General features: G+C 37.3%; 1 protein-coding gene across 4 annotated transcripts in view; it reads right to left on the bottom strand.

Annotated features, from left to right (window-relative positions):
* Positions 1-11,298: 11,298 nt before the first annotated feature.
* Positions 11,299-26,093, bottom strand: part of LOC105002134 (natural killer cells antigen CD94-like) — a 19,706-nt gene continuing 4,911 nt past the window's right edge. Inside the window, exons 5-6 of one of the 4 annotated variants that reach the window (XM_010858640.1) lie at positions 24,410-24,492; positions 21,524-23,029 (exon numbers count right to left, since the gene is read on the bottom strand). In XM_010858640.1, coding sequence (XP_010856942.1) covers positions 22,906-23,029; positions 24,410-24,492 — 207 coding nt within the window. In that variant the 3' untranslated portion in view covers positions 21,524-22,905. Of the gene's footprint in view, positions 11,455-21,523; positions 23,030-24,409; positions 24,511-26,093 lie in introns of those variants that run through there. The other 3 variants (XM_010858639.1, XM_010858641.1, XM_010858642.1) reach the window with 3 other exon arrangements.

Here is a 26,093-nt window from a genome sequence, read left to right as displayed (position 1 = left end):
CCTTTCACAATTTCACCTGTGTAATTATTTGTGTGATTATTTACTTAAGATCTGTCTCTCCCACTAGCTCGTTAGCTTCTTTAGAAAGAACCCACGTATATATTTGCTCTACATTTTAACCTTTGCTTTTGAAAACTATGTTGTCACATTAGAGGTACTTGGTGAATTTTTTATTACATAAATTAATACACCTAATAAATGCATATGGCTTATGTAAAAGAGATTGTAATCCTTTTAATATTAAAAGACATAAAGAAATACATCTAATGAACTCAGCATATATTAAGTGTACCTTGGTGGGAAGACTAATACTGTGTAGATAATTATACAATTCTAGATTTATTTAAGATTTACATGATCCCAATATATGTGTATCTTCATGACAAGTACGTTAATTATAAATTATGTTGTTGTTGTTCAGTCACTATGTCATGTCCAACTCTTTGTGACCTGCAGCACACAAGGCTTCTTTGTCCTTCACTGTCTCCCGGAATTTGCTCAAATTCATGTCCATTGAGTCAGTGATGCCATCTAATCACGTCATCCTCTGTCACTCTCCTTTGCCTTCAATCTTTCCCAGCATCAGGGTATTTTCCAATGAGTCAGCTCTTCACATCAGATGGCCAAAGTATTGGAACTTAAGCTTTAGCATCCAGTCCTTCCAATGAATATTCAGGGTTGATTTCCTTTAGGATTGACTCATTTAGGTCCCATAGAAGTAAAAAAAAGGATTAGCAAAATACATATTGAAATATATTAACAAGAGCGATAGCAATCTAGTCTTTTCAGGTACCAAAACAGTCTATAAAGCTAAAGATAATTTAACATTATAGTATTGGTATTAAATAAATATATTCAAAATAGGAAAAATGAAACAGCTTAATCATAAAATCATATGAATATGTATACCTATGGTATAGATATATTTAGCATTTTAGTTTGCTTGTTTTTTAATTGACATCCTGGCTTAAGTGATACTCAATCCTTACTATACATTTGCCTTTTCTGTTGGGATTTTCTCTTCTGTGTAGACTCTTTTTTTTTTTTTTCTTTTCCATTTAGAGAAAACCCTTTAACATTCTTTTAGGGTAAGTTTAGTGCTGCTGAATTCTTTTAGTTTTTGTTTGTCTAAGATGTCTTTATCTCTCCTGCTTCACTCAATGATAATCTTGCTGAATATAGTATCCTAGGTTGCAGGGTTTTCCCATTCAGACCTTTGACTATATCACCCCATTCCCTTCCAGCCTCTAACTATGCAGAGAAATCAGCTCATAGCCTCATGGGTGTCCCCTTGTGACTGACTTTTTGTTTCTTTCTGCCTTTAGAATCCCCTATCTTTAAATTTCACCATTTTAATTGTGACACATCTTAGTATAGGTCTGTTTGGTTTCATCTTATTTGAAACCCTGTGTGCTTTGTGTACCTGGATATCTGTTTCCTTCTTTAAGTTTAGGAAATGTTCAGCCATATTTTCTCCAAATACATTCAAAAAAAATTTTATTGGAGCATAATTTTACATTGTAATGTCAGTTTCTGCTCTACAGTAAAGTAAATCAGTTATATGTACACATATATCCACTCATTTTTAGATTTCTTTCCCATTTAGGTCACCACAGAACATTGTGTTAAATAGTAGAGTCTCATTAGTTATCTGTGTTATAGATGGCATGCAGTGAGTGAGGAATCTAGGAGCACAGTGAGGCAGCAGCTGCTACATCAGACCTCTTTCTGCTTTGTTTGAAGGCACTTGGCAGGCAAGCCAGCATCTGCCTTACGAGTGGAGTTTAAGCTTCTTCAGCCCCTCTCTCCATCCCAAATCTTCTCCAACAAGCCTAGGGGGCTTGCATCCTCCATGTAGGACCCCTGGACTGGGACACCTGGGCTGTGGCACAACCGTCTCATGTCCCAGGGCGAGTGTTCACCTGTACAATCTCCCTTTTGCTCTTAGTCTCCTCCAAGGATACAGGTTCTGCTTTTTTTTCCAGTCTTACCCAATTACATGTGTGTCATTCTTGTAGTCTTGGTTGCATAGGAGTACTTCTGCCAGTTTCCAGTTCATTTTCCATGACAATTATTCCACAGGTAGTTGCATTTTTGATGTGTGTAGGGGGTGGTGAATTCCATGTCTTCTTACTCTGCCTTTTTGATCCTCTTCTAGTACATTTATTCTTATGAGTCCAGCAATGCATCTGAGACTCAAACTGCGCTACTATGGTCAAGAGAATTTAAAGTCTCCCTCATATGAGCCTGCACTTGGCTGATTGAAACTTTATGTCCAACAAGTTACATGATCTTGTAGTTGGACTAGGATCAGATCTTTAAAAAGTAGGCATGCAGAAAGATTTTCTTTACAATTTGTGTGAAGTCTCCAAATTATCTTAGAAGCAACCATAGGCCATTCAGACTAAATAAAATAAATTCAAGCTAGGAGCGTTCCAGTCACTCTATTTTTTTCAAATCAAGTTTAGCCAATGAGAGGGCCAGATTCTCCAAAACAAAACAAAATACATCATGTGAAATGATGAGGGTTAAAGGTTTCATATTTGAAAATAGAAATATGGATGTTAAGAAAAAATGACATAATTTTAGAAATTGTTTATTTTAATGAGCTTGAAATTTAAAATATAAATAATTGATAGCTTGAAGATCTTTGAAAGGGTAGCATTAGTAAAGCTGTGTAATGGGGGTATCAATTTTAGAGGCATCTTGAGAAAAACAGTGGATAGTGATAGAGAGTTTGTAGAATATTATAAAAGTTCCACATAAAAATAATGAAAATCTGAATGGGGAAAAGGTTATGGTGCTGTGAAAAAGTAAATAGATATGTGAAGCACTGTAGTAATAAAATAAATAGTACTTTGTGACTAACTGGATGTGTGCTATGTCAAAGGCATTTGCTTCAGAGGCAACTTTGGTCATTATGTCCTAATTGGGTTTACTAATTGCTTAGAATAGCATCAATCAGATGTGGAAATCTGCAATGATTAAAGCACGGGTCATTACCTCATAAACGTCTGTCATAAGAAAAATGTTTTATATTTAATGTCAGTTATTTGCAAGTGATAATTCCAATTTACTCCACAGCTAATCATTTAAAAAATAAATGGATAAGTTATATTTAAACTTTTCTGAATTTCTATTTCATTTGCATTCTTAAAGGTTTAAAAGTGATAAATCTTAAAATGTATTTTCATTTGTAAATTTTACAAATTCCAGTTAATTGTCTAGAAGAAATTCTGAATACATATCAAAACAATACGTCAAATGTGCCTGGACGCTGCAACACAATATAGCAAAACCGAGGTAAGTATTGAATTGCAATGAGAATCTTGCTATCAATGTAAGTTGTTTAAATTTAGATGCATATATACAATTAATAAATACAAAATCAAAGTTAGTAACTATGGCTCACTTTTCAGAAAAATTCTTAAATATCATGGGCTTCCCTTGAAGTTAGGGAGGATAATTAAAAACAATAATACAAAAATTATGATACACAGAGTTAGCATGGGTGACAGTTATCCTCATGGATGCATTTTTTGTTGTCAAGGTAACTGGTCCTTCTCTGAAGAAAACTGATATCTTATTTCTGCTGAAAATAAGATCTTGGCAGCAAGGAAATTGTCCTGAAGCCCTGAGCTCCAGTCTTATCAAGAAATATAACAAAGAAGAATTGGAAATGTATGGCACAATAACCCTTCCTACATTTTCTTATACGGAAGATAATTATAGAGACATTTTAACATTATGTGTTCATTCAAGCATGCTAAACTCAACATATTGTAATAATTGATTGGAGATCTCTTAATCAAACCCAAACATCAAAATATGGGCTTAAATGGTTATGTGATTTTTAAATTTTAAATATATTTGTACATAGCAGTAAATGCTAATATATTAAAATCTCAGACCCTGGTAAATAAATAAGAGGAAACCACATAGCACGTATACACTAAGGAGCGTTTAGTCACAATCAGCACTTAAAAAATACCTAACATTTATTGATTGCTTCTAATGTTCCCAATACTACTTCAATGTATCACATATTAGATCATGCACTGCCCCAATAATTCCTACAAAACTGTACTATTTTTATGGCTGTCATATTAATAAAGAAACTGAGACCCAGAAAGAATGAGGAATTTTCCAAAGTTGTATAGCTAGTAAAAAATAGAAACATAATTTAAGCCAAGATAGGTTTAGTCTAGAGATTACACATGGAACCATTATGCTATGCTGACCTCAGAACAGTAAGTCATGTCAGATCAAGATGTAAAAATATTGCTTCTTCAGAAATAGTGAGGGCTGCAGATTTACATTTTCCCTACCTGGCTGTATCTTTCAGAGAGAAACAAATGAGAAAAATAACTTTCAAGAATGAAATATTATACTAGCTCTTTATAAAGAGTATTTTATGAATATTTTATACTAATCATTCTCTGGAATATGGAAGAAAGAGACTAATAGAAGTGATATTTTTCACCTTAGTAGACTCCAGCAAGCTTAAAGAATATAGGTCTCCTTTATTTTTAGTTCTCATCTACTATGCGACTGTATATTATTTCTTTTTTTATTGCATTCAAGTTCTGTTATTGCCTTTAATAAAGACTTCAGTCTATAGCATGATGATAAGTTGTGGTATATATGCTGACAATTTCCATATGATGCCTTTGGGAGACACACCTCATAATTTCAGCATTCCTCCCTGCCAAGGCTGGCCTCTGCTCTAAATAATTCCTGACAATCTTTCCCAGTTGCACTGCTACCATCTCAATCACACAAAATGCTCTAAATTGAACTTGTATATACAGATCATTGGGCTTCCCGGGGCTCAATGATAAAGAATCTACCTGCCAATGTAGGAGACGCAGGTGACATGATCCCTGGGTTGGGAAGATGCCTTGGGGGAGAAAAGACAACCCACTCCAGTATGCTTGCCTGAAAAATCCTATGGACAGAGGAGTCTAATGGGCTATAGTCTATAGAGTTGCAAAGAGTCAGACACCACTGAATGACTGAGCATGCATACATATCAATAGTGAACTCTTTCCTCTTTCAGGAAAAACAATTTTTAAAATGTATATACAAAGTAACACATTTGTTAAGGCAGTGTCTCCTAATGATCTCTTACCTCAAAATGTGATTTTGTAAATACAGGTTACCCATAACTTACAGTGGAATAGCTAATATCTGTGAATATTCCAAAACTGATAGAAGACATCAAACTACATAATGCCAGAGCATTCTGAATTCCTATCGGGTGAACAAAATAAAGACAGTGTTACATATATCATGTTTAATTGCTGAAAACCAAAGATAAATGGAAGCTGAAAGGCAGGCAGTAAAATACAGAATATTTGTATTTGTATATTTGTATATAAATACACAAAATATATATTTGTATATTTATTTTTTAGTGCTTTTTTTTTGTCTTTATTGAGTTTGTCACAACATTGCTTCTGTTTTCTGTTTTGTTTTTTTTTTGCCCATGAGGCACACGGGATCTTAGCTCCCTGACCAGGGATTAAACCCACATCCTCTGCATTGTAAAGTCGAGTCTTAACCACCGGACAACCGGGGAAGTCCAGAATTTACTTTTAAAGAAGTAATCAGTAGCTAATATTGGAGAAGGCAATGGCACCCCACTCCAGTACTCTTGTCTGGAAAATCCCATGGACGGAGGGGCCTGGAGGGCTGCAGTCCACGGGGTCGCTTGGAGTCAGACACGACTGAGTGACTTCACTTTATTTTTTCACTTTCATGCATTGGAGAAGGACATGGCAACCCACTCCAGTGTTCTTGCCTGGAGAATCCCAGGGACGGGGGAGCCTGGTGGGCTGCCGTCTATGGGGTCGCACAGAGTCGGACACGACTGAAGCGACTTAGCAGCAGCAGCAGCAGCAGCAGTAGCTAATATATAAAAAGAAAAAAGAAAGCATGGAAGTATTGAAAGACAATTGTTATACAAAACTCTATCCCCAGAGAAAAGATAATTATATGAGAATCATATGAAGATATAATTATATTCCATAAGTGAAATAAAGATAATTTAAGATAGGTAGAGAAAAATTGTCATTACCTTAGGTCTATGCTAAGGATGTACTATAATGTCCATTAGAAAATAATCCCAAATGGAACCTCTAAGATTCAGGATAAAGGGCAATGAAATAGGGAAATGCAGATGTAAATCTAAATGAATAGTGATTATATAAAACCATATTAGTGTCTCTAGTTTAAAATTGCATAAGCTTGAACTACATTGCAAAGGACCTAAGGCTATGGCCCAGAGAGTAAAGAATCTGCCTGTAATGTAGGACATGCAGGTTAAATCTCTGGGTCAGGAAGATCCCCTGGAAATATTGCTTGGGAAATCCTATGGACAGAGGAGACTGGGGAACTACAGTACACGTGATCACAAAAGAGTTGGATGTGACAGCAAAAACAACAAGAAGGCTATTAAAATGTCTAAGAAGAGGTAAAATAATTATTTATCTTAGTCATTACTAGGTCAAGAATGCATGTTGAAATTTTTAGTTATTTAGAATAACTGCTAAAATAATAAAATATTATGTAGTTATGAAGCTAATGTGGAGAAAGCAATGGCACCCCACTCTAGTACTCTTGCCTGGAAAATCCCATGGACGGAGGAGCCTGGTGGGCTGCATGCAGTCCATGGGGTCGCAAAGAATCGGATACGACTGAGCGACTTCCCTTTCACTTTTCACTTTCATGCATTGGAGAAGGAAATGGCAACCCACTCCAGTGCTCTTGCCTGGAGAATCCCAGGGACAGAGGAGCCTAGTGGGCTGCCGTCTATGGGGTCGCACAGAGTCAGACACGACTGAAGCGACTTAGCAGTAGCAGAAGCTAATGAAGGAATTAATTAATGGAATGATAATAATTTAGTGGATAATTCTTTTTCCTTAATTTATTTATTTGTTTATTCATGTTTGGCTGTGCTAGGTCTTCCTTGCTGAGTGCAGGCTCTAGAGCTGAGGCTCGTTAGTTGTGGCACACAGGCCTAGCTGCCCCTGCATGTGGGATCTTCCCAGACCAGAGACTAAACCCGTGTCCTCCACATTGGCAGGCAGATTCTTAACTACTGGACCACCAGGGAAGTCCAAACAGCTAATTCTTAATTAACAGCTAATACTCCACGAAATCAATGAAGTAGAAGATTTCATATCAGAATCATTCTTAGACAAAGACAATCAATCTGAGGGTTGCACGAGTTAAAGCAAGAATTTCAGCCTTATCCTTTCTGGGTATTCAGGGACCCATAAAGTATTGAGGGTGGATATTGGAGTATGAGAATGAATAATTCTAATCTCAAAAATGCAAGTAAGCTCAAATGCCTCCAAGTCAGAGTTTTCTTGTATTCTCCTTTTCCTATCAACTACTTTCACTTGTAGACTAATTTTATTTACTTCTGTCAATTGGTCATTTATTTAAAAACTACTTCAGCTCGCTTGACTTCTTCACAGTTCTTAACAGATTCATTTATCTCAGATGAATATATATAGTTTAGCAGCCCATAATGTAATTTTCTCAGCCTCTTTTTCTAGAAAAAGAACCATGTGGTTTTGTGTGAGGAAGCCACACTAAGGAACTTCATCTTTGTGTAATCTAACTCCCCATTTATTTCAGCTTCAAGTAATGGCCTAATATAAATTTTCAAGGTCCTTTCTGCTCTATTTCTCTCCCTTAACATGTGTTTCTGTAAGAACTAGTTTATTATCTTCATGAGGAACTGATGGTAACTGATTCTTCAAATCATTTTAATAGCTGAGGCTCCAAATATACTTACTATCTTAATTTCTACTTTCAGTGAATTTTCTGCACTAGGATTTTACAGTCTCCAGATATAATTCCTGTGATTGTCTTATTACTGACTACTCTATTTAGGTTGAATGCCTCATCATTGTTCTCTCAAGAGAAAATGTGTGTATCTCACCCTAAGTTTGTTGTAAAGAATATGCTCCACTTCCAAAAGGCCATTATCTTGGGAAAGAGTAGTTTATAATATTGATAATAGTAATAAACATGGCAGACACTGCAGGTAAAAGCTGAAGGACTCTACAGACCTATATATACTGGAGCAAGAGGTTAGAGGAAGAGACATACAACAGATCATCTAAAGGCTCTGAGAACAAGCTGAGAAGTTAGGACATTTAAAAGCAGCCATATATGTGAGGGCAGAGAAGCCAATGGCACCCCACTCCAGTACTCTTGCTTGGAAAATCCCATGGACGGAGAAGCATGTTAGGCTGCAATCCATGGGGTCGCTAAGAGTCAGACACGACTGAGTGACTTCACTTTCACTTTTCACTTTCATGCATTGGATAAGGAAATGGCAACCCACTCCAGTGTTCTTGCCTGGAGAATCCCAGGGACAGGGGAGCCTGGTGGGCTGCCTTCTCTGGGGTCGCACAGAGTCAGACACGACTGAAGTGACTTAGCATAGCATATATGTGAGGGAATAAAAATCTACACAGAGACTCAGGCAAGATGCAAGTTCAACAAGGCCTGAGAACCCTGTTTGAGAAAAGCATGTTAGGAACTTGTTCAGAAACCAGTGATCTTTAACATACAGCCGCTCTTATCTACTGATCTTGGACTTAAGCTGCAACATACAGCTCTTTAAGGATACCTGGCAACCCCTTAGAAATTTATTTTTCATAGCATTGGTGAAAGGTATATCTTCTGGATCACCTCCCACATGTGTATGAGAGGGCCTTGAATGACAAATCCACTTTAATGTTCTTATCTCCTTAAGCCATTGATATTCCTTCCTCTACATTAAACCAAGGCAGGCCCAGCATTCAAGCTCACTCAGCATGGACTGTTTGTCGAATCTTTGTGTTGTACACCCCAAACTAATATATTGTATGTCAGTTATATCTCAGTGTAAACAAGATCTGTTGAAACTAATAAACTAAATCAGCAAAGTTACAGGATACAAATCAACACACAAAAATCAACTGCGTTTATATACACTAAAAATGAGCTAGTGAATGATGAAAAAATTAAACAATCCCATTTATAATAGCATCAAAAACTAATAAAACACTTAATGATAAACTTAACCAAGGAGGTGAAAAATTTGTACACTGACAACAAATCATTAATGGAAGAAATTAAGAAAGACACAAATGAATGAAAAGACAATCTATGTTTATGGATTGGAAGATTTAATATTGTGGAAATGTCCAAATATTGGGCTTCCCAGGTGGCGCTAATGGTAAAGAACCCACCTGCCGATGCAGGGGACATAAGAGACATGGGTTCAATCTCTGGGTCGGGAAGATACCCTGGGGAGAAGGGAATGGCAACCCACTCCGGCATTCTTACCTGAAAAATCTCCATGGACAGAGGAGCCTGGCGGGCTTTAAGCCATATAGGGTCACAGAGTTGAACACTACTGAAGCAACTTAACATGCACACACAGATGTCCATATTATTCAAACTAATCTGCAGATACAATGCAATTTCTATCAAAACCCGAATGGCCTTTCTTTTTAACAAAAAAATAAATAAACTGAATACTAAAATATGCATAGAACTGCAAGATATCCTGAATAATCTAAGCAATTTTGAGCAAGAAGAACCAGCCTGAAGGTATCACACTCTTTGATTTCAAAACATATTACAAGGCTACAATAGTCAAAATAATATGATACTGGCATATGCAACAACACAGATAAGCCTGGAAGACACAATAAGAGAAAGAAGCCAGACAGAAGGACAAATACACATGATTCCAATTACATGAGGTAATGAAAAGAGTCAAATTCATAGAAACAGAGAACAGAATAGTGGTTACCAGAGACTGAGAATGGAGGAAATGGGGAGCTGCTGCTCAATCAGTATAAAATTTTAGTTTTGCAATACAAATAAGTTCTAGAAATCTATTGTAGAGCATTGTCACTATACTTTAAAATTTTTTAAGAGTGTGGATATCATGTTGTGTTCTTATCACAATAAAAATAAATAAAAATGTTCAGAGTGGTTAAAAAAAAAAGACAAGTTACTACACCCTATACTGTGATTAACTGAATTTCTATTACTATAGTTCTGTATGGTTAGAATGGAGAAGAGAGGAAAAACCACATGCATACTACCAAAATTCTGACTCCAAAATAGTGTCCACTTTGTCACTATCTATTTCTGTCAACCCTTTAGAAAAAATGACTTCAGAAAACAGATTTTATCAGTTCTTTTTACTTCTGTTAAGTGACACTCCCATAACCATGTCTAAACCATTGCAGATTTTTTTATCTCTTCAATGAATGAATGCATGCATGAATGTACAAATGGAGCCTGGAGAGGAATAGCATTCTAAAATTGAGTAACTTTTAAGAACCAACCAAGATCTTGGGGAGTGGAAAGAAGAGAGGAGTAAGATAGAGAGAGGGGATTAAGTGATACAAATTACTATGTATAAAATAAATAGACTACAAGGATATATAGTAGAGCACAGGGAGTATAGCTGATATTTTATAATAACTATAAATGAAATCTAACCCTTAAAAATTGTGAATCACTATGCTATATACCTGAAGCCTATATAATATTGTAAATCAACTATACCTCAATGAAAAAATAAATGCAAAGAATGTATTTTTATAAAAGAGGAAGAAAAGAATCAACTATGAACAGCTTCAACACCAATGTGAGAGTTGTTGTTGTTACTGTTAAAGCACTAAGTCGTGTCCTACTCTTTACAAACTCATGAAATGCAGCACGCCAGGCTTCTCTGCCCTTCACCATCTCCCAGAATGTGTTCACACTCATGTCCATTGAGTTGATGATGCCATCCAATCATTTCATTCTCTGTCGCCCTGTTCTCCTCTTGTCTTCAATCTTTCCCAGTATCTTTTCTAATGAGTTGGCTCTTCGCATCATGTGGCCAAAATGTTGGAGCTTCAGCTTCAGCATCAGTCCTTCCAATGAATAGTCAGGATTGATTTCTCATAGGATCGACTACTATGTAGGAAAGGAAAACTGAATTGAATAGATTTATTTAAAAATGATTATAATCTTTCCAGTTTATCGACTGAGTGGGGTAATCTAATGAGAAAAAGTACAGAGTATCTAGAAAAGTAGCAGCACAAAGCTAAATGATATGACAACAGAATATTGTCATGACAACAGAATGATATGACAAGCTGTTTAGCATTCAAATCTAATTTTTTTAAACTTTTTACTTGGTATAACCAATTAACAAAGTTGTGATAGTTGCAGGTAAACAGCCAAGGGACTCAGTCATACACATACATGTATCCATTCTCCCCCAAACTCCCTCCCATCCAGGCTGCCACATAACATTGGGCAGAGTTCCCTGTGCTATAGAGTAGGTCCTTGTTGGCTATCCGCTGGAGTTTGAGATGGATAAATCTAATTTTAATTGATCCAAATTGGGTGGACATTTTCTTCCTTTCCTTCTTCAACCTGCTGAACAAGAGATGTCAAACGTCAGTTGTTTCGAGTGCCTGATTCTGTTAAGTGTTAGATCTATAAACTTGAATAATAATTCACAATCCCTAGAAGATTAATTCTCATCATCCGAAAAAATGTAAAACTAAACTGAATAGAAATATGTCCTGAGAACAGTTCAATGTATAAACATATAAAAGTATTAACATATACCTAGCAACTACTACTAATAATAATAATTCGAATAAAAAACATGTATGTTGGGGCTCACAGGACAGAGGGTGATATTTAGAGTAAGCTTGGAAATTAAATTTTAACTAAAGAACCTGCACCCTGATATGGCACAATGCCGAAATTTTCAGAAATGCTACAAACATAGTCATTATCAATGAACCTGTCTTTTTTGTTCACACCTTTATGCACCAGTTGAATACGCTCTTATCAGTTCAATAGTTTATACGTGTGTGGCTGAAACATCACACTGTACAGTACAGAATATTTCCAACCATGGACTTGTTGCTGCTCAAAACAACACTTAACACTTACACTAGTCTTGATGTGACCATACAGTTCCGGGGAAGAGTTGGAAGGGTCATGGAAAACATGAAAACAGCATGGTTGATTAAAAGAACAAGCAGCAGCTGCAAAATATATTAGGAGTCAAAGCAGTGTACCTGGCCAAGGAGTAGAAGATGAAGTTTAAAGAGGAGAGAAAGAGACCAAAAGTGAGGTGCACAACCCTGGATGTGCATGATCACTGTCACTTTAACATCATTGTTTGTGTTGTTATCATTCAGGCAGGCAAGTGTGATCACAGGAAATCACACCAGATTCAGAATCATGACAGCCTTTACCCACTAAAAGAGTAGGGTGAAAGAATAAATACCCAAACAAAAGAAAAATAAATAAATAAGTAAAGATGACAATCATAAAGCATTGACTGGCCTGTGGATACTCTAGCCACATTTTACATGAGATCTATTTTAACCTAAAAATTCATTTTAATATAATAGAATGCATGCTGCTGCTGCTGCTGCTGCTGCTGCTGCTAAGTCACTTCAGTCGTGTCCGACTCTGTGCAACCCCATAGACGGTAGCCCACCAGGCTTCCCCGTCCCTGGGATTCTCCAAGCAAGAACACTTGAGTGGGTTGCCATTTCCTTCTCCAATGCATGAAAGTGAAAAGTGAAAGTGAAGTCGCTCAGTCGTGTCCGACTCTAGCGACCCCATGGACTTCAGCCCTCCAGGCTCCTCCATCCATGGGATTTTCTAGGAAAAAGTACTGGAGTGGGGTGCCATTGCCTTCTCCAAATAGAATGCATAGAGGTAGCATATTCTGCAGATGGAAATACTGGAAAATAAAGACACATCAGGAACACCTAAATTGCCATGGGGAAGGGTCTCAATAATACCAAACAAAAGTTATTCTGGTTGCTATTAAATACGATTTTTAAAAAATATTTACCTTAGTAAAAATCTTTACTGTCTGTCTCAATTTCCTAAGCACCACTGAAAAGTGATTGAACTCAATGAAAAGTTTTCAGAACAGGCAACTCACACTGGAAGAAAAGAAAGCTATCATATGACAAAATTATTCCTGAAATAACAGGTGAATCACACAACCATGGTTTTGCAGAATATATTAAGAGAATCAACCTATTCTTAGAAATCAGTTGCAAGACTGTGTAGTTAAATGTCAGTTTTAGCAAGAACACAATCTAAAATTTAAAGCTTATTTTACAAATAGAAGTCAAATTTCTAAATTTAAAACATGTTATTCTAATCCAGAGTGACATGAGACATAGCCAACATGAATCACACATAACCTCCAACAGAGTCAGAAAATAAAGACAAATCAAATGACAAACTGTGATTGTTCTCTTATAGACAGTGCTTTCTCATCATTTCTTTAAAGAAAGTATAATGTGTAAAGTCCATGATATCATATGTAAAGCCTGTGAAGAAAAAGGAATTTTAAGATTAATACTTTTTATTAATAAGCATTACATATGAATATATGTATTAGTTCCCAGTGAGGTCATTTGAAAATCAAGTTTAATAATATTTGTTCAGCAAAATGTAAAGTGGGAAATCTATAATTAGCTTAGTTCAGGCCCTGGAGCCAAACAGGTAAAAATGTTTTACTTTACAGAGATATGGATTTTGGCATTGTGGATAAGGGATAAGACACTTGTATCTCTCATGTCAGTATATCAAATAAAGTATTCTCAATTCTTTCTTTGCCAAACATGTTTTCAATACAACACCCCCCCCCACCATTCCTGAACCCTTCTACACATGGTTCCATATTGATAATTTATCTTAGTGATCTTAACCACGTGTCACAATAAAGAAGCTGACATGCAGATTAGACAAGATAGGTTTAATGAATCTCTTCACAAAATAACTGTGTTAATAAATCATACTTGTGATTGGGTACAAGAAATATCTCTCCCAAAACACTGTGGTCCTTTGTCCTTGGGAGACCTGCTTTCTTCCACCCTGTGTCAGTCACTACCCTTTTTGTCCCCCTTCACTTCCCCCTGCTCTGCTCCTAACTCAGGTGCTGATTCCCACAAAATATATGTCAATTTTCATGCCAACCAACTTCCGGTCCAATTCAGTCAATGGGAGCAAGTGACTTGACATTTGAAAGGTGGGAAGTGGTGAGAAGCCTGGTGTTCTTGCATCTCTCTCTCTGCTTAGGCTACATCTCCCACCATGGTTACACCAAATGGATTTAACTCCTGCCAAACAGCAACTGCCTCTGCTTTCCAGCCTCCACCAGACACCATCCCACCAACTGGAACTGTGGTCCTGGTTCCCACTAAATGGCTTTGGAGACCCACCTGCTCCCTCATCTCCTCCAGCCCTGGGAATGGTCCCCACTTTCTGTTTTGCTCATCTCTGGGCTGTCTTCTTTCTCCCTGTCTTTTCAGATCTATAACTGCTTTGGAAATATTTTCCTGTATTAAATTCCCTCCATTTAATGATCTGGCCTGGGCTTAGTGTACCTTACTGGACCCTTACCAGTGCTGCTCCCTTCTTCAAATAAGATCCAAACTAATCGACACATCCTTGCTTGCCTGATTAGTCCTCCAGTCTCATTTCCTATCCCTCTTCTCTTCATTCACTCAGCTCTGGTCACAATGCCTTCTTGCAGTTCCTCAAACAAACCATGCCATCTTGCATCTGAAAGCCTTTGCATTGTTTTCATGGCTCCTCCCCAAAATGTTTTGGAGGCTTGCTCCTTCATTTCGTTTATATTTTGTGCAGGTTTTATTCCTGGAAAATCCTCATGGAGCCCTGTACCTATAGTTGTCCTCACTGGGGCAGTGAACTTGCACCGATTTATTTTCCAATCATGACCATCCCCTCAAATCAGACATCCGGTGTCCCACACCTTCTGTTTGAGCTCTATATTTAAAAAATATATATGTATGTATTTATTTGGCTGTATCAGGTCTTTTTTGCAGCACAAGTCATCTTTGTTGTATCATGCAGGGTCTTTGATCGTGGTGCACCAGCTCTCTAGTCGTGACACACATGCTTCAGAGTGTGCAGACCGAGGAACGCCATGGCATGTAGGACCTTTGCTCCCTGACCAGAGACTGAACCCAGCCCCCTGCAAGACCCTCAGGGAAGTCTGGTTGAGCTCTATATTTGACGAGAAAATATTCTTATATAGTTGGAGAAGGGAATGCAACCCACTCCAGTATTCTTGCCTTGAAAATCCCATGGACAGAGGAGCCTGACAAGCTACAGTCCATGGGGTCACAAAGAGTCCGACATGACTGAGTGACTGCGCACATTCTTATATAGTATCTATATTTGTTTGCTATTGCTACAGCAACGAATCACTACAATCTTAGTAAGTAAATGAAAACAACAAAAATTTATTCATAGTTTTGGAGGCTAGAAATCTAAATGAGGGCCAGTGTTAAGATTTCATCAGGACTGGTTTCATCTGCAAGCTTAAAGTCTCATCCTTGTCTCACCCAGCTTTTGTGGCTGCCAGCATTTCTTGAATCGTGGCCACATCACTCCAGTCTCTGTTTCTGCAGCCACATCACTTTCCCCCCTCTCAATGATCACCTGTCAAGGCGCACTCTACTTCCATCCTGAAAGGACACTTGTGATTACATTTAGGACATACCTGGATAATCGAGAATAATCTTCCTATCTCAGGATTCTTAATTTGCAAGCTTAGAGGTGTGGGAACATGGACATTAGCATTATCAGTTGGGCATACATTATCACAAGTAATAGAATTAGCTTCAAAATCATGATTGCTTTTATTTGGAAGAGGAAGGAAGGAGGAAGAAGAGACAGAAAAAAAATGTGAAATAATATGAGGCTGGAAAAGTCTTTAATGAAAGTTAGAATTATATTAGGATGGAGAAATCATTAATGCAAGTCATATATATGATGATATAAATGTTACAATCATATTCTAAATGATATATTTATTCCCCAGAGATTTCTTTTCAAGTGAGTGCATTGAGCAGCATATTTTTTAGAAGAAAATACTGGGAAATAAAATGCATTAACAGGAAAAGCTCCCAAATACCTGGCATACTTTCCACTTCTATTAAAAAAAATAAAATGTTTTGAAAACTTGAATTATTCCCCCTTAGGGAACTAAATTGTAGTTGGACAAGAAAGTTATAAGAACAGATATATAGATATTCATGCTAAGCAAAACAGAAAACTAGACTAAGCAACCATGGTAAAAATAATTCCTAAAATAATAAGTGAATGAGACAGGCATAAGTTACAGAACATGTGGAAGGAAACAATCCATTCCTAGCAACCAGCTCTAAAACCTCTGTATTTAAATGGAAGTTTTAGGAAGACTATAGAAAGCTAAGAATTTAAAGCAATAAGATTTTAAAATCCATGTTTGTTATGAGATAAAACCTTAAGAGATGAATAAGAAAACTAACAGACAATAAAAAGGGTTAAAGACAGCACCAGTTCAGGGATTGTGTTAAGTACAAGATACGGTCACACTACTTCTTTTCTCTCTCTCTCTCTCTCTAGATTTATTTAGAGAGAAACACATTCCACAGACAGAGAGTAGCCATCTCAGAAGGCAAGAGGCCCCAAACTATGGGGTGATTAATTTTTATGGACTGGGTAATTTCAGTGCTTCCCTGATGGCTCAGCAGATAAAGAATCTGCCTGCAAAGCAAGAGACCTGAGTTTGATCCCTAGGTCAGGAAGACCCCCTGAAGGAGGAAATAGCAACGCATTCCAGTTTTTTTGCCTGAAAAAAACCCATGGACAGGGGAACCTGGTGGGCTACCGTCCAAATAGTCGTAAAGAGTCAGACACAACTGAATGACCAAGCACACACAATGAATAGGAGAATTTTTCCAACATTTTGGGGAAGGGGCAGGGATTTCCAGGAATTGGTCCAGTGCCCACTTTGTTTCCTTTTATGATCAGCTTCAGAACTGTCATGGTGCCTGTGGGTATGCCCTTTAGCTTATGCTAATGAATTATAATGACCATATAAAGAGGCTCAAGGTCTACTGAAAGTTAAATGTTCCACCATCTTGGACCTAGTTGGTTCTAACTACATTTTCTTTTTCCAGTAATAGAACTAGATATAGATGCCAAATCCCTTATATGTTTTATTTTTGGTTGAAAATACACACACACACACACACACACACACGCATGTATCTTTCTGGGGAAAGCCTCATTCAGTGATCAAATTGCTTTACTAAGAAGAAGGAAAGTAGAGTCTTTCTTTCATTTCTTTCATAAATTTTTGAAGAAGCCATACTAAAAATCAAAAACAACTAGATGCCCAAGAATGATATGGGTCATGGTGATCTGTTAAACACCTTAACTATTACTGTTTTGAGTGGCTTTATATGAAAACAATCACAATGGTCAGAATATAAATAATCTCAAAACCTGAGGGCCTGGTACAGAGTAAAGTCGTGTTGCTGGAATTGGTTGAGTAAGGTGAAACAGAAACACTATTGCTTAGAAAAGTGCTGACAACAGTGAGGCATCATGGGTAACTCCAAGAAGGGGTCAAGCATCTGATGTAATTAATCTACCAGGAGTAGGAAGGGAGAAATGCCCAGTGCTCTGTGGTCTCCTCCACCAGGAAACAATGGAGTCAACTTTAAGAATCAAAAGTCTGGTACGTAGTAGAAGCCTATGCAATCAGAAGCAATCCTACACTTTGTGCTAATCTGTGATAACACTGCACCAAAACCCGACTGAATTCCATGAAGATGGTGAAAATGAAGTCATCATTTCTGGAAGTATGACTATAAAAGTAAGGCTGCCAAAGGAGCTCTAAGGTGCAAATATAAAACCTTGCCCACCTTAAGAAAAAAAAAATCAGTGGAAATTAATATCAATTTTTGTGTGAAATCTGAACATCACATATAATAACATAGATGAATCACACAAATATTACACTGAAAGAAAAAATGTTTTATACAAAACATAACAAAACAGAATTTGAAATAATTCTTGAAAAAATATATACAAAATATACAAGAGAAATATCAGAATAGTGGTCGACTTTAAAGAGTGGGTAGGGATCTATTGGAATGAACTTGAGGGAATCTTCTGGGAAAGAGTAATAATCTTCACCTTTTTAGAAAATAATTTAATTTATTCATTTGGTTATTTTTGGCTGCACTGAGTCTTTGTTGCTACGAGCAGACTTTCTCTAGTTGCAGCGAGCAGGGGCTACTTTCTGGTTGCGGTGCAAGGCTTCTCATTGCGGTGGCTTCTCTTGTCGTGGAGCACAGGCTCTAGGGCAAGCAGGCTCAGCAGTTGTGAGCCTTATGGACTTAGTTGCCCTATGGCATGTGGAATCTTCCCAGACCAGCAATTGAACCTGTGTCCCCTACATTGGTAGGATTCTTAACCCCTGGACCACCAGTGAAAACCAATACTCTGCATCTTGATCAGAATTTGCAGCAGACTGTATGATAAACTTATTGAATAGTAACACTAAACTCTGTGCACTTACTGTATGCAAATTATAATTCAAAAGAACAAGAGAATTGTAAACAAATATTGAACTCTAGTGAGTGATATACATGCTATAGTACTCAGGAGGGAAGTGTGCTGATATCTGGAAATTATTTTCAAATGTATAAAAAATAAGGTGTATCAAGGTGGATAAAAGCATAGGAGACAGATAGGTAATGAAGAAAATATACTCAAATATTAATGGTACAATCTGGGTGATGAATATATCTATGCTTGCTATAAAATTCTATCACCAGTTCTGTTAGTAAATTTTCACAATGTAACAATGATATGAATGGCAGTGCTTAATTTATTCTGTGGTTCAACAGCTTTTCAGGTTCTTCTTCAAAGGATAATGTTAATATATAGTTCAGGGATATTTGGGGGAAATGTCTATAAATTATGTATGATATTTGCCTGTTTATACTAATAATTCAGTTATATTATTCACTGACTTCTAAACAAGATGAGCTGTAACACGGCATGTCAATGCTTCAGATATTGCCCTTCAACAGTAGGTAATAAAACCATGTATTGTAGCACATGGGCTGCGTTGTTGTAAGTAATTATATAACTTTAAGGGAATCAAGTTGAAGGCATAGGCAGAGCACTCTCTGACATAAATCACAGAAAGATATTTTTGATCCACCTCCTAGAATAATAAAAATAAAAATAAACAAATGGGACCTAATTAAACTTAAAAGCTTTTACAAAGCAAAGGAAGCCATAAAGAAGATGAAAGACAACCCACGGAATGGGCGAAAATATTTGCAATGAAGTGACGCACAAGGGATTTATCTCCAAAATATACAAACAGCTCATGCAGCTCAATATCAAAAGAACAAACAACCCAATCAAAAAAATGGGTGGAAGATTTAAACAGATCTGCCAAAAAAAAACACATGAAAAGATGCTCAACATGATGAATTATCACTGTTATTCAATTCAATTGTGTCCAACTCTTTTCAAACCCATGTAGTGCGCCAGGCTTCTCTGTCCTTCACTATCTCTTGAAGTTTGCTCAAACTTATGTCCATTGAGTGGATGATGCCATCCAACCATGTCATCCTCTGTAGCCCCCACTCCTCCTGCCCTCATTCTTTCCCAGCACTAATTATTAGAGAAATGCAAATCAAAACACCAATGAGATATTACTTCACACCAATCAGAATAGCCATCACTAAAAATTTTACAAACAATAAGTGCTGGAGAGGGTGTGGAGAAAAGCAAACCCTCCTATACTGCTGCTGGGAAGGTAAACTGGTGCAGCCACTACCGAGGGTAGTCTGGAGGTTCCTTAAAAAACTAAATATAGAACTACCATCTGCTCCTACAATCTCACTCCTTGCCATATATCAGAGAAAACCATAACTCAAAAAGGAATCTTTAAAAAAAATCCTCATGAAACTACATACCAGAGTACAAAGCTAATAAACTCTGAAAAGTTGCTCTGATCTGCTTTTTTGCTTAGAATGACCATCTAGGAAAGAAATTTTTTGCTTAAAATGACCATCTAGGAAGGGAAATTTTTTTGCTTAGAATGACCATCTAGAAAGGGAAATATTTAAAGAATAAAAGCATAGTCAAGTAAGTATGGAGGAGTGGAAGAAACCGACAAAAGGAGTTTTGACTTATTGAGGGATGCGGAAGTCATTCTGGCTTATGCATAAGTTAACTTGAATTTTATATTAAAGTGAAAGTGTTAGTTGTTCAGACATGTCTGACTCTTTGTGACCCTATGAATTGCAGCCTTCCAGGCTCCTCTGTCCATGGAATTATCCAAGCAAGAATACTGCAATGGGTTGCCATTCCCTGTCCAGGAGATCTTCCAGACAGATCAGGGATCGAACCCAGGTCTCCCACATTGCAGGCAGATTCTTTGCCATCTGAGCCTCCAGGGAAACTAACACCCTATTGGTGGCCTATCAAACATACACTGTACATCTGCTTTAATTATTAAAGAAAAGGACACATTGATCAAAAGTAAAGAATGTCCATGTTAAAAACAAAGATTAAATGCTCCCTTCTGGGGATGCCAATGCTGATCCTCCTTTGATAATAAGACTCTCTTCCTAGGTGCCACAGCCACACTGACCCTCTGCATACATGCTACTCTTTTTTCTTTTTTTGTGAATCCTTGAAGGAACGCTGGGCTTCCCTGGTGGCTCAGAGGGTAAAGCGTCTGCCTGCAATGCAGGAGACCCGGGTTTGATCCCTGGGTTGGGAAGATCCCCTGGAGAAGGAAATGGCAACCCACTCTGGTACTCTTGCCTGGAAAATCCCATGGACGGAAAAGCCTGGTAGGCTACAGTCCATGGGGTCACAAAGAGCTGGACACAACTGAGCAACTTCACTTTAACTTTGAAGGAATGTATCCCTGACTTGCTTGTTGTTCTTTGTTCTAACAAGATATGAAACGATGCTGAAAATCCTGCTTCTCCAGAGAAGTTATTGGAGAGTCTGCCATCCAGATTATAGTCCTCAGTTTGCCTCAAATAAAGCTCTTTTCTGCTCCTATTAGAGATTGTTTATTGGTTATTTTCATCAATGGAAATGCTTGGATTAAGAACAAATACAGCACAGTTGGACCTCTGCACCATGGGTTTTGCATCTTCCAATTCAACTAATCATGAATTTTTAAAAAGCTAGAAATTTCTGAAAAGCAAATCTTGAATTTGCCACACCCAGGTGACTATCTACATAGTACTTACATTGTATTAACAACAACTTATATAGTATTTACATTGTATTAGGTATAAATAACCTAGATAGGACTTATATGTACATTTGTTATATGTAAATAATACACCAAGGTTATTTTTTGTACATAAGCCATACATTTATATGGAGAAGGCAATGGCACCCCACTCCAGTACTCTTGCTTGGAAAATCCCATGGGTGGAGGAGCCTGGTAGGCTGCAGTCCATGGGGTCGCTTGGAGTCGGAGTCGGACACGACTGAGTGACTTCACTTTCACTTTTCACTTGCATGCATTGGAGAAGGAAATGGCAACCCACTCCAGTGTTCTTGCCTGGAGAATTCCAGGGACGGGGGAGCCTGGTGGGCTGCCATCTATGGGGTCACACAGAGTCGGACACGACTGAAGCGACTTAGCAGCTATACAAATATTGTAAAATATATGCTAATATTTTATATGAGGACCTTGACACATCTACACAGTTTGGCACCCACCAAGGGTCCTGGGAGCAATTTCCTGTAGATATCAAGGGACGATTATATCTAATTCTGTCATTATCATGTTGCTTCTGCTCTAGTGAAATAAGAACTTTGGTAAAGCATAACTTTTGCTCTTTGCATGTAATTTTAGACCAAATCTTATTAAATAAACATAAAAGGGAGCTTATTGTGTCTGTATGTGTAAAAGGTATAGAGGGTTTTAAGACTAAGAGAAGATGAACCACAGCTTGTCATCACTGTTGTTTTAATAATTCTAAAGGCTTTGATACAATTAAAATGAAATAAATACTAATCATTTATTTTTGATTTTTTAAAAATACTATGCAACAGAATAACTTAAAGGAATGAACATTTCACAATTGAGACTTTAAAGCAAAATCCTTTTAAACCACATTGTCACCTGTGGGTCTAATTAGCTATCTCAGAGTCACCATGTTACCAAATAAATTGGACTTTTGGGTAGTAATCAAGCTGAAAACTAATTTTGAAAAAATTATGGAACAATTCTATTTCTTGTGCAGTTATTCTAATCTCTACATCTGGTCGTGTTCTATCCCTTAACAATATATTTTGACAATTTTATAGACAAAAAAAGCAATACATATATCAGTGACAATAGTGTAAGTTTACATAAGACAACTGTTTAATGTCCAACACAGTCTAACCTTGTCTCATTAACTTTATCTCATAGCGTAATTCAGAAAATATTTAAGGCAATGTCTCCTAAAGTGCATTGGCATATATATTCTAAGTATTACCACAGTGTTATTTCATGAAAAGTCATATAAATGAAAGTATATCCACTCAACAAAATTATAGTACATTTATAAAATAGCATTGCAGTATATTTTGAGAACATTCCATTTTTACTAAAGGTGTTCATTTACATATTTTCTCTATAGACCAAGATAGTGACCATTGGCGAGTCTATCATCTCATCTTTTCTGTGAATTTACAGAATAAATAAGGTGATTCTATTTTTTATTTCTTATTGGAGTATAATTGCTTTACAACTATAGGTCACCATAGAGCATTGAGTAGAGTTCCCTGTGCTAGATAGAAGGTTCTCATTAGTTATCTATTTTATATATGGCAGTGTATATAGGTCAATCCCAATCTCCCAATCCATCCCACTCCCCCTTTCCACCCATCTTGAGGTCCACAGATTTGTTCTCTACATCTGTGTCTCTAGCTTTGATAATAGGTTTTGCAAGTAGGTTCATCTGGACCATTTTTCTAGATTCCACCCACATATATGTATCAAAAAATAAGGTGATTCTTACAAATGTAAGTCTGTTTAACTTCACAGCTTTCACTTAGATAAACTTCTCTTGATTTGTAAGATAGACAGTTATGTCTTAATACAGGTGTAGGAAGAGAAAACCTAAAACAGAAGAAATGGCATAGTCTTTGTGAAATTGTATAACAAGTAAATACCAGAGAAAAGAAATATAAAACTTATATATAAATACTTAAAACGCAATGTACATATAATATAATTGAATCAAATTGAATTTCTATCAGTAGCACAGATAACTAAGATTTTTACAAATTTAAAAGTTATTGATAGATTACTACTACTGCTAAGCCACTTCAGTCCTGTCCGACTCTGTGCGACCCCATAGACGGCAGCCCACCAGGCTCCGCCGTCCCTGGGATTCTCCAGGCAAGAACACTGGAGTGGGTTGCCATTTCCTTCTCCAATGCATGCAAGTGAAAAGTGAAAGGGAAGTCACTCAGTCGTGTCCGACTCTTATCGACCCCATGGACTGAAGCCTTCCAGGCTCCTCCATCCATGGGATTTTCCAGGCAAGAGTACTGGAGTGGGGTGCCATTGCCTTCTCTGTATTGATAGATTACAGAACCTTAAATATTTCATAAAAACTCAAGTAAGGATGTAAGCATCTAAGAGGATGGAGAGCAGGCTGATTATCATTGCTTATAGAAGTAGACAGACAACTTAAAAACAAAAGAGTGAAAAGCCTATGAATAACAGGTATCATCATATTTTTCTGGTGAGGACATTTTTAGTGTCCATAGTGTTTAGGCAGATGGTGGGTAGAATGTAAAAATGCAGGGAGATTTTAAAGCTATATTAATGACCTGGAAGTTGAGTCTTATCGAGCACTATGGTTAGTGAGGAAGTAAGATTTTAATCCATGATTTGTGTTATGAGCTGAATTATGTCCCATTAAAAACGCATACATTGGGATCCTACCCTCCATTACCCTAGAATATGAGTGTAGATAAGGTATTTCAAGAATTATTTCAGTTAAAAGAGGTCATTAGGGTGGGCCCTAATCCAATATTGCTGCTGTCCTTACAAGGGGAAATTTGCACATAAACAGGTATGGGGGAAGATCACCTGTAGACCCACAGAGTAGACATTCAAGGAGAGAGGCCTCAGAAGAAACCAAAGTGCCAGCACCTTGGCCTTGGACTTCTATCCTCTGCATTCAAGAAAATAAATTTCTGCTGTTTAAGCTACTCCATCTGCAGTGCTTTGTTATGAGAGCCCTAGCAAACAGATGATGTGTAAGAAAAATTCTCAGGAGAGGACTTATTAAGGAACTGAGTTATGTTATTTGCTTCTGGAGGCTACAATTCTGAACATGGGATTGGATTTAAGTTACTGTCTCTTTTCCCAATTGCATAAATGTCCATGAAATTGTGTCTCGGGCACCCTTTATTTCTATTATTTTGGGCAAATGCAGCAATTAAACCAAGGGCAAAGAAGATTGCATTATGTCAGATAGATACTTACATATCATAAGGCAGAAGTGAATCATTTTCCCACAGCCAGTGCCTGCCAGTTTCATTATAGTAGACTCCAATCCAAAAGAAAGACTTTAAGGAGAAGAAATGCTAGTGATAAACAAATACATGCAAATACAAAGTTCTCGTCATTATCTTTTCATCAACTGCATGAGAGTCCTCTTTAAAAAGTTCAACATCATGTTTATCTTTATTCAATTCATCCTGTCCACAAACTCATTATCATATGCTATATTCCAAAATCATTTTGAGATTTAGCTAATGATACAGCAAGAAACAAAACAAAATTTCCAGTTCTCATGGGAGACACAGAAAATAAATAAATATGAGTAAAAAGATAGTGTGGGTTTGGTGAATAAGGGAGTAAGGTTTTTAAAGGAATGGCAGCAAGGTCTATAAGCAAGACCTTTATAGATGTCTTGAAGATTAATTTACCCCCAATGTCCAACTCCTGTCTCTTCAGGTGCAGAATGGAGAAAACATCCTCTATCAGAAGAATTCTTATAGTGGATGCTTTAACCCGATGCTGATGTCCATTGGCAGAGTGAGGGAAAGCTCCTCCATCTCCTCGCATCCTGTTCTAGATTGTGAGGCACTGCTCACACATTGCCATTAACTTTCGGGCCACAAAGGCTATATTATCTGGTTGTTGGGCTATATACCAGGTTCTTTTTCCTCTGATTGGGATAGTTCTTGTAATAACTGTCTCCTTCAAAATTCATTCAACATGCATATTTTCTAAATGTCTTTTTTTGAGGGGGGTAGAATTCACCTGGGCTAGGAAGCTCCCCTGGAGAAGGGCATGGCAACCCCCTCCAGTATTCTTGCCTAGAGAATCCCATGGACAGAGAAGCCTGGTGGGTTACAGTCCATGGAGTCACAAAGAGTCAGACACAACTGAGCGATTAACATGTTCACATAACATAAAATATATGATTTGAACTATATTTAACTGTACAGTTAATGATGGCACTAAGTACATTCACATTGTTATGAAACTCTCAACCTTCATCTGTCTCCAGAGTTTTGCACCTTCCTAAACCAAAGCAATCAATACAAAGAAATACAGGAAAACAAAGAATGGGAAAGACTAGAGATCTCTTCAAGAAAATTAGAGATACCAAGGGAACATTTCATGCAAGATGGGCTCGATAAAGGACAGAAATGGTATGGACCTAACAGAAGCACAAGATATTAAGAAGAGATGGCAAGAATACACAGAAGAACTGTACAAAAAAGATCTTCATGACCCAGATAATCACGATGGTGTGAACACTCACCTAGAGCCAGACACGCTGGAATGTGAAGTTAAGTGGGCCTTAGAAAGCATCACTACGAACAAAGCTAGTGGAGGTGATGGAATTCCAGTTGAGCTATTTCAAATCCTGAAAGATGATGCTGTGAAAGTGCTGCACTCAATATGCCAGCAAATTTGGAAAACTCTTCAGTGGCCACAGGACTGGAAAAGTTCAGTTTTCATTCCAATCCCAAAGAAAGGCAATGCCAAAGAATGCTCAAACTACCGCACAATTGCACTCATCTCACATGCTAGTAAAGTAATGCTCAAAATTCTCCAAGCCAGGCTTCAGCAATACATGAACTGTGAACTTCCAGATGTTCAAGTTGGTTTTAGAAAAGGCAGAGGAACCAGAGATCATATTGCCAACATCCGC

Source organism: Bison bison, unplaced genomic scaffold, assembly GCF_000754665.1.
Source record: "Bison bison bison isolate TAMUID 2011002044 unplaced genomic scaffold, Bison_UMD1.0 scf7180017864390, whole genome shotgun sequence".
In the NCBI taxonomy this organism is placed as follows: Eukaryota; Metazoa; Chordata; class Mammalia; order Artiodactyla; family Bovidae; genus Bison; species Bison bison.
The sequence above is the reverse complement of the archived record's forward strand: the minus strand, read 5'-3'. Positions and strand labels throughout refer to the sequence as shown.